The sequence below is a fragment of the Delphinus delphis genome, chromosome 10, assembly GCF_949987515.2.
Source record: "Delphinus delphis chromosome 10, mDelDel1.2, whole genome shotgun sequence".
NCBI lineage: Eukaryota > Metazoa > Chordata > Mammalia > Artiodactyla > Delphinidae > Delphinus > Delphinus delphis.
Genome location: NC_082692.2, coordinates 62,386,368 through 62,398,653, shown reverse-complemented (window position 1 = coordinate 62,398,653; position 12,286 = coordinate 62,386,368). Strand labels below are relative to the sequence as shown.

The 12,286-nt window shown below is 42.9% G+C and overlaps 1 protein-coding gene and 1 non-coding gene across 2 annotated transcripts in view; one reads left to right on the top strand and one right to left on the bottom strand.

Moving 5' to 3' along the window:
* Positions 1-8,950, bottom strand: part of SACM1L (SAC1 like phosphatidylinositide phosphatase) — a 66,387-nt gene extending 57,437 nt beyond the window's left edge. Inside the window, exon 1 of the mRNA XM_060022333.1 lies at positions 8,841-8,950. Within this exon, the coding sequence (XP_059878316.1) occupies positions 8,841-8,872 (32 nt within the window). The 5' untranslated portion in view covers positions 8,873-8,950. The remainder of the gene's footprint in view (positions 1-8,840) is intronic.
* A 329-nt stretch (positions 8,951-9,279) lies between these two features.
* On the top strand, positions 9,280-9,352 carry TRNAR-ACG (transfer RNA arginine (anticodon ACG)). Its single transcript has one exon. It is a non-coding gene; the product is annotated as a tRNA-Arg (tRNA).
* Positions 9,353-12,286: the final 2,934 nt, after the last annotated feature.

Sequence of the window (12,286 nt, the reverse complement as noted above, 5' to 3'; positions counted from 1 at the left end):
ACGAGTTTGCATGCCGCAACTAAGACCCAGCACAACCTAAATAAATAAACATTGTAAAAAAATGAAAGTATTGATAGATGCCTCTGGGACAGTGGGAGTTGGGAGTGCTGAAAAGTGCTCTTTTAATATATAAGCTTTGTGTTACTTAGCTTTAAACCATATACTCGTATTAGATAATAAAAATTAAGCTTAAAAAGGTGTTAAAAGAACAAAAATAAGAGTAATTGTGGATCAACGTAAAGAGTTCTATCTAGCCTAAGGGCTCTGGGACCTTTGCTGGATCTTACCTCTCAGAGAGATGTTGCTAGAATCTAAGTTGCTGGTGCTGCCACCAGGCTGCTCTGATAAATGTTATTGAAAATGGCTTAAGAATTGGAGCAAGAATTGGAGATATGAACAGTGACTGCCAGCTAATCAACATTTCTAAGAAGACTAATTACAAGTAATCGCTCTAATTCATCCAACTAATAACAGCAAGTGTCATCCCAACTCAGCTATCTACATATGCCTTTGCTGCCTTCCTCTTCTCCTTTCCCTCCTTCCATTTCCCACCACTGTTTAATTGGCCTTAATACTGATCTGAAGTGTGTTTTATGTAATAAATTTTATTCTGTAAGCTTTATGCTCCCAGGTTTCATTTCAAAAGCTCATGAAATTAACTTTAACTCTCTAGCACTTACAGTCAGAAACACCTGAGTAAACATTCAGGGTATAATTTTTGCTGGGGTTATGGTTTTATTGTTATTTTTGTTTTTAAATCTTCACCAGGGACTTCCCTGGTGGCGCAGTGGTTAAGAATCCGCCTGCCAATGCAGGGGACATGGGTTCGAACCCTGGTCTGGGAAGATCCCACATGCCGCAGAGCAACTAAGCCCATGCACCACAACTACTGACCCTGCGTGACACAACTACTGAAGCCCGTGCACCTACAGCCCGAGCTCTGCAACAAGCCACCACAATGAGAAGCCCGCGCACCACAACAAAGAGTAGACCCCACTCGCCTTAACTAGAGAAAGCCTGCACACAGCAATGAAGACCCAACAACAAAGACCCAATGCAGCCATAAATAAATAAATTTATTTATTTATTTATTTATTAAAAAAAAAATCTTCACCAAACAGGCTACCAAGCCTCTGCAGACAAGGACTCTAAGCTTATCCATTCCCATTGGTATTCTCACACAAGATAGTAAAAGCTCAATTTTCTTAGAGAATAGAACATAATTAGTCAGAAAACACATACATTAAGTTGTTATTTCTATATGGCCCTTAACTAATGTTTTCTTTGGCTCAGTGACAGAATAAACGGAATTTTAAAATTTGTTTCTTTTCTCTTAGCTAAGGAAAGATCATGAGAGGTCAAATTTTAACTGGATTTGAAGTTATACTGTAACTTATAAGAAGAGAAAGAGGAAGCAGGGTGTTCTCTAAATAGAAAGTCTATAAAGTATCACTTAACACCAAGTTCTGCCTGGAGTTTTTCCAAAATTAACCAGTCAACAGGCTCTGCTAAGTTCTCAATGTAATAAGTACATGGAAACCAAGACAGAAGACTCAGTGATGAACAAATATCTAGGCAAAATCTTCTCCCTGTTGCAAAAAGAATGGCCCTCAACTGGTGTGATGTTTCTCATTTCAGTAAAACTCTCTCACATTACTTATTTATGAAATAGATCTTAGAAGTTAAAGAAATTCCCTCCAAGAAGATTATCTGGTCATTAACTATGCTGTTGATATCAAATCTCTAAAGTTCAAAGTAATACTGTATACTAAAATAAACTGGTGAGGTTATCAGAATCCAATAGGTATCGACTATTAACTAACAGAACAGGAATACTACCTAGTTTCTTTCAAGACAGGGGATTTGATATCAACCCAGAGTCCTAGTTTCTGTTAAGATGACACATATTTTGGAAGATATATCAAAATAGGCATGAGCTTGCACTCTCTCTTCTTGATCCCAGAGACCATGGACTTCAAAGCCTATTAAGCTTTGAAAATAAAGGCCCATGGAGATGTGTGGCCAAGATGGCAGAGCAGGAAGACCTTGACCTCACCTCTTCCCACAGGCACACCAAATTACAGCTCTTTACAGAGCAACTACTGATGAGAAAAACTGGAAGACTAGCAGAAGAGATCTTCTACAACTAAAGATATAAGAAAGGAACAACAAAACGGGTAGGAGGGGAGGAGAGCCAGTGTAACCAAGACCTATACCACAGTGGGGGCGACCCACAAATGGGAGGATAATTACAACTGCAGAGGCTCTCCTCAAGGGGCGAGGGGTCCAGCCTCACATCGGGCTCTCCAGCTCGGGGTTCCTACATCAGAAAGATGAGCCCCTAGAACGTTTGGCTTTGAAGGCCAGTGGAACTTACTTTCAGAAGAGCCAAAGGGCTGTGGGAAATAAGAGACTCCACTCTTAAAGGACACACACAAAATCTCACATGCTCCAGGACCCAGGACAGAAGCAAAAATATGAAAGGAGCCTGGGTCAGATTCACCTGCTGATCCTGGAGAGGCAGGAGGCAACCGGCTCACCCCTGGGGACAAAGATGGTGGCAGCCATCTTTAGAAGCTCACTCTACCACAAGGACACTGGGGGTGGCACGTGCCATTTTGGAGTCCTCCTTCTAGCTTACTAGCACAAGGACCTGGCCCCACCCACTGCCTACACTGGCTCCATCAGCATCAGTACCAGGGACACCTCAGGCCAATCAACTAGCCAGGCAGAGACACAGCCCTACCTACCCACCAGCAGACATGCTCTCTTATGCCCCAAGACCCAGCCCTGTCCACCAAAGGGCGCAGGACCACCCCTAGACACCAGGGTCCCAGTACTAGCCCCAGGATCCCCAGGACCCTGCCACCAGAGACCCTGGGACCCAGCTCAGCCCACCAGTGGTCTGGCACTAGCCCTAGGACCAGCCTCACCCACTAATGTGTAGGCACCACCCCTGGGATGCCCAAGGTCCCCGCCCCACACACCAGTGGACAGACAACAGCCCCAGGACCACCGCAGCCCCACAGCCTGCCATATCAGGACCGAGCCCAGCCCCCTGGGCCCGGGCTCTGCCCACCAGCAGGCCAACACGAGCTCTGGGACACCATGAGCTCTGCAGCCAGTGGATATAGCCAGTAAAATCACCTACATCCACAATAAGTAGTTAAGGGATACACGAAACAAAAAGATATAAAAGATGATATCAAAAGAGTAAGCATGCGGGGCAAGGAGGAGGAGAGGAGCAAAAATGCAGGGTTGTTAAAATGTGTCTGACGTAAGAGATCAGCAGCTTAAAATAATCACAGACAGACAGACTGCTATATATAAACCGCACTGTAACCACAAACCAAAAATCTATAACAGATATACACATAAACAAAAAGAAAGAACTTCTTTCAAGTGCACATGGAACATTCTCCAGGACAGCGTGCTTGGAAAACGAGATTGCTACACGCAAAATAATCAAAATGGACTACTCTCTCACACTATGCACAAAAGTAAATTCAAAATGGATTAAAGACTTAAACATAAGACCTGAAACCATAAAACCTCTAGAAGAAAACAGAGGCAGGATGCTTTCTGACATCAGTCTTAGTAATATTTTTTTTGGATATGTCTCCTCAGGCAAGGGAAACAAAAGCAAAAATAAACAAAAGTAACTACATCAAACTAAAAAGCTTTTGCACAGTGAAGGAAACTATCAATAAAACAAAAAGGCAGCCTACTGACTGGGAGAAGATATTTTCAAATGATACATCTGATAAGGGGTTAATATCCAAAATATTGAAAGAACTCAAACAACTCAAGATCCAAAAAAAAATGAACAGGGACTTCCCTGGTGGTGCAGTGGTTAAGAATCCGCCTGCCAATTCAGGGGACATGGGTTCGAGCCCTGGTCCCACATGCTGCAGAGCAACTAAGCCCGTGCACCACAACTATTGAGCCTGAGCTCTAGAGCCTGCGAGCCACAACTACTGAGCTCTCGTGCCACAACCACTGAAGCCCGCGTGCCTAGAGCCTGTGCTCCGCAACAAAAAGAAGCCACTGCAATGAGAAGTACACGTGCAGCAACTAGAGAAAGCCCGGGCGCAGCAGTGAAGACCCAAAGCAGCCAAAAATAAATTAAAAAATAAATAAATAAAGTTTAGAAAAAAATGAACAACCTGAGTAAAACATGGGCAGAGGATCTGAACAGACATTTTTCCAAAGAAGATATTCAGATGGCCAATAGGCACATGAAAAGATGCTCAACACCACTAATCATGAAGGAAATGCAAATCAAAGCCACCTCTCACCTGTCAGAATGGCTATTATCAAAAAGACAACAAATACAATAAGTGTTGGCGACAATGTCAAGAAAAGGGAACACTGCACTGTTGGTAAATTAGGGCAGCCACTATGGAAAAGAGTATGGCACTTCCTCAAAAAATTAAAAATGGAACTACCATATGATCCAGCAATTCCATTCCTGAGTAATTATCTATAGAAAACGAAACACTAATTAGAAAAGATATACGTACCCTTATGTTCAATGCAACACTGTTTACAAAAGCCAAGATATGGAAGCAACCCAAGTGCCCATCAATAGATGAATGGATAAAAAACATGTATGAAATATATATACATATATATACACACACACACAACAGAATATTACTCAGCCATAACAAAACAATGAAATCTTGCCATTTGCAACAACCAATGGACCGACAGGGTATTATGCTAAGTAAAATAAGTCAGAAAGAGAAAGACAAACACTGTATGATTTTACCTATACATGGAATCTAAAAAACAAGCGAACAAACAAAACAGAAGCAGAGTTAGAGTTACAGAGAACAGAGGTCGCCGGAGTGGAGGTAGGTAGGGAAAGGAAAGGAATAGGTGAGGGAGATTAAAAGGTACAAACTTCCAGTTATAAAACATAGTAAATGAGTCAAGGGTATGAAATGTACACTGTGGAGATACAGTCAATAACTATGTAATATCTTCGTATGATGACATATCATAACAAGACTTATCATGGTGACCATTTTTAAATGTACAAAAATACCAAATCACTATCTTGTGTACCAAGAATTAACATAGCATTGTAGGTCAATTACACTTCAAAAACAAACTCAAAGAAAAGAGATAAGATTTGTGGTTATCAGAGATGGGCGGGAGGGGGGGGTGGACGGGAGAGGTGGAATTGGATGAAGGCAGTCAAGAAGAGAGATGTGTGAGTAATCTGAATGTTCACTGGACTGTATAAACTACATATATCTTCATCACAGAATTGCTTAGTTTACATCTGTCCTCAGGATTCTATCACCTCTCCCTTGGCTGACCTCACAGCTATGACAATGTTTTAAAAAGAAAGTCCACTTCTTAACTGAGGAAACAATGTTTCTTCAGATAGAAGCTGCAACCTGATTCACTTTCTGCCTTACACTTTTTTCACCTGACCTTTAAAAGGAAAAAAAATGCTTTAAAGGTTTCCAATCATGGATTTCTGTTAATTGTCTTGCAATTTCAAACTTATCACTGTTTGACATTACAAAGGCTTACACAAATGATTTTAAATGAAAAAAGGAGTTGCAAAATAGGAATATTAAGAACTGCCTGGATGTTTAAATAGTATAAATTTTAAATTCTGAACAAATCAATATTGTTTTCTACATCAAAAATCCATAATGAACATGTCAATTATTTTCAGTTGTTAAGTAACTCATTTCTATACCATGTCCGAGGAAAGTTCTTTTCATTTACTTAGGTGATCCACTGAGGACCTGCAATGCACCAGGCTTTACGTTAGGAACTGAGGACTAGAGAAGAAATCAATGTTAAGGTGTTTCTAATATGTTCTACATACTTGTAACCTAGTTGGAGAAACAAAGTATTTATTAATGACTTCATCATTTCTAGGCAGCAAAGTGAGTGGTTCAAACAGTGCTATGGCTCGATCATTCTTTCAGTCCTCGTGTCCATCAGACAGTAAGTACACTGCTAATGAATCGTAAGAGACAATGTGAAAACTCATATAGACGTTTGGTGTCTAGTTCCTGTGACAGTAGACTGTTATGGGAGCTCAGTGAAGGAAAAGACATTGGAAAAAAGGCTTCGCAGAGACGAGGAGTATCTGTTAAGTATGCTGGTTTCATCTACGTTCTTTCAGTCCTTGTAATACTGTGAAGTAGAAACGTTCCCATTTTACAGATGAAAACCCCATTCAGAGAGATTAAGTAACATGGTCAGGACACAAAGCAAATAGCAGGTGAATCTAAGTCTAAATAAATCTAAGTCTGTTCTGACTTAAAAAACCAGAGTTGTCTCGGCTCTACCATAGATGTGATCAGCATGTAAAGAGGGGAAGAGAGGAAGAAAACATTCTGGATAGAAAGATCAAAATAAGCCCAAGCTTGAAGCAAAAAGAGGGTGTCCAAGTCTGGTGAAAGGGAAAAAAAGGAAGGAAAAAAAGCACTGGGCAGTTATGGGAAATAAGGTTAGGGGATAGACTGTGAAGAGGCTAGAATACAGGTGGCTAAGAAATGTGGGCTTATTCCTGTAAGTCAATAAAATGGAACTGGAGATTGTAAGCGGGAGAGTAGAGGATGAAACTTAGGGCATTAGGAAGGTGAACACCACAGGACAGAGATGGACGGGAAAAAATGTATGGCATAACACAGAACAAATTTTTAAAATCCCAAGCACTTCGATATTTAAATGAACCCAATAACAATACTTTCATAATACAATAATCAAACTATCTCTTGTACGGATCTTCCTTAAAACATATCTCTAGGCACTTTTAAAAATGGCCATTATGTCCTATAATTCTTATATGGATCAGAAACCACTTCCACCTCCAATGCATCTAAAAAAGAATACACCTTAGGTCGGAGGCCACATTTTAAAACCACGCCTCAGAGCAGCAAGGGCCAAACAAAAGAAATGAGCAGAGACTCCAACTCACAAACTCCTTGGCAAAGAAAAACAAAGTTGTAAAAAAGTTGTATCTTCATTTACAGACGCATTTAGAACTATTTTTTTTCAGGGAAAAAAGTTAAGCACTGAAAAATTAGAGAATGACTTTCATATAACCCCAGATTTACTTTTTCCCCCAAACAAATTTATAGTTTCCACTTCTCACAAAAATCAATACAAAAGCATCAGCGTCACCACTTCAGTGCCAAATTTCCTTTCTCTTTTATGGATACAGAGTTTTTTTTTTTTTTTTAAGGTCTGGACTGGTGCATTTATTGCCTCCTTGGCAGTTATCATCATAACTCTCAAGTTCTCCATCCCATTCAATCTTTGCCACAGGAAAATTCGATTGCGTTTCGTAACCTAACGCTGAGCGGCAATCAAGCCAAGGCTCCATATTTCTTAAACACAACTGAGACCTGGTGTAGGATCACATTAAAACCCTTTAGTGACTATCAGGTAGACAACAATAACCTAATTAGCCAACACAGCACACGTGACACTGGCCCCGCCAGTACCTCAGTCAAAGACACTTTCCTAGACTCATTCACCAACAAGGTGATCACCTTGTGATGGGGAACCGGGAGAGAATAAGGAAACCTAACAAGGAAAATGTGGAGGGAAGGGTGCAGCTGGGGGTTTTCAAGGGAATTACAGTGAAGATAAGTGGTAAGGGGGGGGGGGTGGACTGAGGAAAAAGTAATCTTCTTTTATGCAAAACATCTGATGTCGAGATGGCCTCACTTCCAATTCTGCAGCCCTAACTTTTAACTGAACCTTCCAGAAAGTTAAGTGAGCTTGAGGTTCTGGGGAGCATAGGAAGTGCCCAAACCACATCTTGATGTCCTCATATCCTTGTATAGGAAATGCGATACCTGTGCCTAAGTCCCAAGATGTTTTAACTTATTTAGGGATAGATAAGCTTCTCAATAATCACATCTGCTTCTGTTGCCAAAGACTTTCTGAGATGTGGTCACTGGATTTTCAGTCTAGAGGTAAAGCATTAAACACAAAGTGAGTAGAACCAAGTTATTCACAGACAAGAAAAGCATAGGGGCTGATAGTAATGCTAAGGGAAATCATGTTTTTGCTTTTGTTTTAAACCCAGGACGAACCCCAAACCCTACAAATACCTAATTTACAACTCTAACAACCAGAGCCTATTTCTCAGAGCCTCAAGAGCTTGGCTTTACCGAAAAGTCAATTTACAGGGCCAAAATTCTCTACAGTAGCCCCTGGCTGTCCACGTGGACCTAACAATCTGCTTTATGCTTGGGCGGTATAATATTTAAAGCCAAGTACACCTTTTAGGACCTTAAGAGTATTGACTGTACTTTAAATTTTTCATGCATCCTCAAGACCGGTCACGAAGGCTTCAATGCCCAGATAAAGGTTTATCCATTTGTGTGTGGCCTCTAACATGCTGCTATCCGTGCTGCTATGGGTCCATGAAATAAGAAAAAAACTTCTCGTTTTCTCTCCTAAGCGATAAGGATAAATTTAGCCGCCACCTCTCCAAACAATAAAAAATAAAATAAAGTGGGGAGGAGCGTGCCCCGAAGGGCTGCATCCAAACGGCGAGCCGGGCTCGCCGGAAGACGGTGCGCAGCTTCGGTCCCCCGCCGTGGCCTCTGAGGCCGAGTTGAGTGGAGAAAAGCTGGCGGGACAGCCGCTCCCGGGCCTGTGGCGACTCGGGCGCGGCGCCGCGAGCGGCCGCGCCCGGCGAGTAAGGCGGGGAGCGCGCGGGGTTCCCACACCCGGCCCGCCGCCCCGGAACTCAGGAAGCCTCCCCGCTGCCGGCGGCCCACACCTGCCGCCCCACCCGCCGCCCCGCAGACCCTTTCGGGCAACAGCTTCCGGCCCGCGGAACTCACAGCTTCAGCCGCTCGTAGGTTGTTGCCGCCATCCTGCACCACGGCCTCCTCCCTGCTCTTTCCGCCCGCCCCGCCACCTCGAATACAGCGAAACCGGTCACCCTGGCACGGCGGCCGCAACGCCCCGCCTCGTCCCACCTCCTCTCCCTGCTCGGCCGGGCTGCTCCCGAACGGGAGGCGGCCGTGGACAAACTTAGCGCGCGCGCTATAGAACGCTAAAGGCGCAGTCCGATGCGGTGGATGGGAGTGCGCCGAAGAGCGCCGTGACGTCACCGCTGCGGATTGGCGGAGCGCATGGTGGGGGAAAGGCGGAGCCTTGGGAGCTGTGGACTAGCGCCGTGACGCCCGGCGCAGGGGCGAAGCGCAGCGCTAGTGTCGGGGAGCCTGTCGTAGATGCGTAAGGCGTGATCTATGCTACAGTAGTGTTTTTGTCAGTGCGGGGCCAGTGGCGCAATGGATAACGCGTCTGACTACGGATCAGAAGATTCTAGGTTCGACTCCTGGCTGGCTCGAGGCGTGCTTTTTAGCCACAACTGGGTTTGATGTTACAGGACGTCCTTAGGACTCTGGTGTGAAGGTTAAATATCTTGAATTTTAACGCTACTGTGCCCGAAATGTCATCTTTTAAGCTGTGCTTGGAAGCCGGAGTTGTGTGAGGTGGTTTGTAAACTGCAAAGCGTCCTAGTTAATGATGCACACGAGGAGACTCTGTAAATGGGTTACATGTGGGAAAACACACCTAGAATGGTGGTAGTTTGCAGTAGGGGGGCGTGCTGTGGCCCGAGGTTAGCTAGCGGATGACACAAAAGCGCATTTAAGGCAGCAGTTCTGGCCCTTTTTCCCGTGGAGCAGAACCCCTACGGTGACGTAAAAAGCGGCACAGTCCCAGTTTACCAGGATCTGGTGAGCTCTGGCTGTAACCTGTCCCGGAGACGCGAACGCTGCAGTGCGGCTGCGCGCGTTAGAGGGGGTCCGCAAAGTGATCGGAGTCTGCAGCCCTGTCCCTTGAGAGCTCCTGGTCCCCAGTGAATCGGGAAACCTTAGCACATGGGTGTTTTTGCAGTACGAAGACCCCAGGTAATCTAGTATTATATATTACCCCTCATTCTATTGGCGCCTGGGTGGAAGACCTGAGAAGGACCGAAAGGTCTGTGGCGGAAAGGAGAGTCAAACCTGAAGAGTGGCGGAAACATCCGACACTGCCCATAACTAATCATTCAATCGATCAATTAATCTCTCCAATATAACGTTTTTTCCTCCTGAACAAATTACAGGAAACTTGTAAAATACAGAAAAGTACTGGGAATCAAAAAAACGCAAATTCCCATCCCGAGATAATTATTATTAACGTCATAATCCCCGCCCCCGCCGTCATTACTATTAACGTCATAATTTTTTTTCCTTATGGACTTTACTTTTCTTCCACACTTTTTAATATAAACCTACACACGTATTTTTTCCAAATTTGGGGTTTTGTCACAAATGTCTTTGTGTTCTCATTTTGTCCCCTTAGCTTTGGGTCTGAGATTTATGCTCATTAAACATTCTTTGAAGATAACCCATAAAAAAAACTAGATATTTTAAACATTACCCTCTTTGTTGGGAATCTGGGTTGTTGTCAGTTTAACACTTTTTTAAAAATAATGCTATGTTGAATTATTTCTGATATCTTATAAATTTTTAGATGTTGAATGATCAGAGAGACATTTTTAAGGTCCATTTCATGGACTTTTTAAGACTTTGGTATATATTTTCAAGTTGCCTGCCAAAAAATTTAAACAAATACACATTTCCATCAATAGCATCAGTTTCCTTGCATGCTAACACTGAGTATTATAAATTTCATTATGATTTTTTTGCACTTTTCTTAACTGAAAAACGGAACTTCCTTTTACTTGTATTACTTGATGTATATATTTTCTCTTGATATATGTACTCATTTTCTTCTTATAGATTTGTTAAACTTTTAAGTATATTAAGGATATTAATTCTTCAGCTATTGAACGCATTGCAATTTTTAGCTTATCTTTTATATTTTCCTTTTCCTTATAATATTTTTGAACCTCAAGTAATTTTCACTTTTATATATTCCAGTTTACCAATATTTACCCTATGGTTTCTTCTGTTGCTCTTTTCAAATTGTGTTTGTATCGTTTTGTCCATGTACTTTAACCCATTTGTAATTTATTTTGTTAGTTGTCCCAATGGAAAGATCAAGTAAGTCTTAAAACCTGTGACTATTATTGAAAAATTAAGAGCTCTAAGCTCGTTACTTGGACTAATTCAGTCAATTCCACAATAGTCCTGTAAGGTAAGTTCAGTTGTTATCCCCATTTTTACAGATGAGGGAACTAAATTTGCTTACGTTCATTGAGCAGTTTGGTGGTGGAGCCTGAGTTACAACTTGAATCCAGGCTTTTGACCCCAAAGCCACCCCGCCCGAGGGCTTATTGTGCACCAGAGGGTTGACCACATGAGTCGACTCAGGGCTATTCCCTGTCTGGGTATAGATGGCAATCACATACCTTGGCTCCTCACCCCTTCTCCCATGCTAGTTAGCAATCGGGAGACCTCGTCTCTAGTCCTGGGCACACCCTGGCCCAGACGACATTTCCCCTGACTACATCTTCATCCCTTGTAGCATCAGGGTCATAGAAAAGCAGCAGCCTGCATTTGTAAGATCGGAATAGCCACTCTCTCATTGCTTGCCCCTTCCGTCTGCAAGTCCTGCCTTCCTGTATGTGGTTGCCTTAAATCTAGAGGGTCACTCACCTCTGGAATTCTTTGGTCATAACCTCATTAGAAAAAACAGTAACATACACAAAAGGGAAGGAGACAAAATGACCACCGTTTTGAGCATGACCTGAAAAGTCTCAATAATAAGGTCCCAGGTGAAGAAACTGGATGCTTGAAAGACTGAAAGACGATTCTCTAAGCGTCTCTCACATTCCTACACACCTTGTGAGGGAGGCACTGCCTTACTTCCAGACTACCTTTTTAAGGATGTTTGAGTAATAAACAGACTTGGATGCAAGAGATAGCATCTCTCTCTGGAGCAAAAGTCAGGCAGGTTTACTGCCCATTTATAAAATATTGTGGTTCTCTAAGCTTGGGTTTCCTCTTGTAACACAGCCCACCGCATATGCAGGTATCACCTGGCCCTCTTCACGGGGCCCTGTAGGAACTGGAGCTCAGGCAACTAGTGCAAAGGCTTACAGTGTGAAACGCTACTGCTGCTACTGTGAGTAATAAAGTGTCCTTTGTCTCTGACCCAGGAGTCTTATAACTTCTGCCAGGATCCACAAAACCATGGCATGCTAGCTTATTAGCTTGCCAGTAGGATAAAATCTGAGACCCTACACAGTTTCAACGCCCGAATATTTCTTTAAGAATCCAGAGCTCTCAGACATAAAAAAGAATGAAATAACGCCATTTGCAGCTACATG